Raw genomic sequence first — 1854 nt, forward strand, 5'->3', positions numbered from 1 at the left:
GTTTTATTAAACTGTGTTTTGCTTGGACGGTAAATCCTCCAGATAATCTCTAAATAGGCAAAAAAAAGATTGGGAACCTCGTTGAGTAGCTGTCGTTTGCAGTGAGAACTCTGCACGGAGAGACAGAATGTAGTTGGGTTGACTTCAGTGAGGGGATTTCCATCTTTCTCAGTCATAAAGTGCTCCGACATTTAACACTGTTGACCCCCACACACAATTTTTTAGTACAGTTATTGGAACTGAGAAAACAAAAATCCCCTCCAAAAAATTACAGGTTAATTGCGAAGGACCCTATGTAAATTTTTGCCCATGAAATTCAGTTTAGTCGTTTCTCTGAAACAGTACTTCAAAAAAGACCATCTCCCCGCATTGTGTGAAATGCAAGAGACCCACGTACTTCAGAAAATCCGACGAAATTGTGTGAAATGCAAGAGACCCACGTACTTTAGAAAATCCCACGTACATTGTGTGAAATGCAAGAGACCCACGTATTTTAGAAAATCTCATTTACAACATATTATTAAAGCTGGATTTAAGAGAACATGGTAGAAGAAAATCTAAGCAATACTACACCTTTGAGCAGCCTCATTGTGTTTGCATCTCAGAGCAATTGAAACTATACAAATGAACGTTAAGACGTATTCAGTTGTCTGTGAAAACCATTTCCCTAGGAAGTACTTACTCTGCTTGAAAATGCTCGTAAACTTTAAATTTTGGGGTATCTCGGTTGCAGTGGAAGTTTTTTGAAAAAAAATTTTTTTTTTTAAGCCTTTTAAACATATAAAAATGGCTTCCAAAAGAGCTCTGGTCATCCTGGCTAAAGGAGCAGAGGAAATGGAGACGGTCATCCCTGTAGATGTCATGAGGCGAGCTGGGGTAAGTCCCACATCGATTTTTAGCCATTTGTGTTTTAAATGGTTTTTGGATTTTTAAATCATTTTGAATAAAATAGTGTTAAAAGTGCTTCATGAAAGATTTCAAATATACACAAAATTTCAGAGATTACATAAGAATAAATACTTGTTGATCCACTGCCCCCATTTAGTGCTTGTTGATGTCTTGCCATGTCTCCTTCAGACCCATTTCTTTTTTGTTTTGCGCTCTGTTGTCGAGGCTGGAGTGCAATGGCAGGATCTCGGCTCATTTCAGCCTCTGCCTCCTGGGCTCAAACCATCTTCCCACCTCAGCCGTCCAAGTAGCTGGAACTACAGATGCATACCACCACACCTGGCTAATTTTTGTATGTTTTGTAGAGACAGGGTTTTGCCATGTTGCCCAGGCTGCTCTCCAGCTCCTGAGCTCAAGTTGTCCACCTACCTCAGGCCTCCCAAAGTGTTAGGACTACAGGCGTGAGCCGCTGCACTGTCCTTAGACCCATTTCTTTCCTTTTTTTTTTTTTTTTTTGAGATGGTGTCTCACTGTGTCACCCAGCCTGGACTGCAGTGGTGTGATCTCTGCTCACTGCAACCTCTACCTCCCAGGTTCGACAGATTCTCCTGCCTCAGCCTCTTGAGTAGCTGGGATTACAGGTGTCCACCACCACACCTAGCTAATTTTTGTATTTTTAGTACAGATGGGGTTTCACCATGTTGACCATGTTGGTCTCGAACTCCTGGCTTCAAGTGACCCGCCTGCCTCAGCCTTTTACAGTGCCATGATTACAGGCATGAGCCACCATGCCCGGCCCCTCAGACTCATTTCTTAAGGAACAAATGCTTCGAAGAAATACAGTTGAAGCTTCCTTTGTAAATTTCTCCAGTCCTATGCCCTGTCTTCCTTCCTTAAAGATAACTGCTGTCCTCGCAATCTTGTGTATCCATGCATGCATGTCTTTTTTTTTTTTTTTTTTTTTTT

At 41.6% G+C, this 1854-nt stretch overlaps 1 protein-coding gene across 4 annotated transcripts in view; it reads left to right on the plus strand.

Annotated features, from left to right (window-relative positions):
• Positions 1-6: 6 nt before the first annotated feature.
• Positions 7-1854, plus strand: part of PARK7 (parkinson protein 7) — a 35990-nt gene continuing 34142 nt past the window's right edge. For 2 of the 4 annotated variants that reach the window (XM_011981455.1, XM_011981448.1), the window contains exon 1: positions 774-876. In XM_011981455.1, the coding sequence (XP_011836845.1) occupies positions 787-876 (90 nt within the window). In that variant the 5' untranslated portion in view covers positions 774-786. Of the gene's footprint in view, positions 30-768; positions 877-1854 lie in introns of those variants that run through there. The other 2 variants (XM_011981437.1, XM_011981462.1) reach the window with 2 other exon arrangements.

The sequence above is a fragment of the Mandrillus leucophaeus genome, unplaced genomic scaffold, assembly GCF_000951045.1.
Source record: "Mandrillus leucophaeus isolate KB7577 unplaced genomic scaffold, Mleu.le_1.0 Scaffold105, whole genome shotgun sequence".
Lineage (NCBI taxonomy): Eukaryota > Metazoa > Chordata > Mammalia > Primates > Cercopithecidae > Mandrillus > Mandrillus leucophaeus.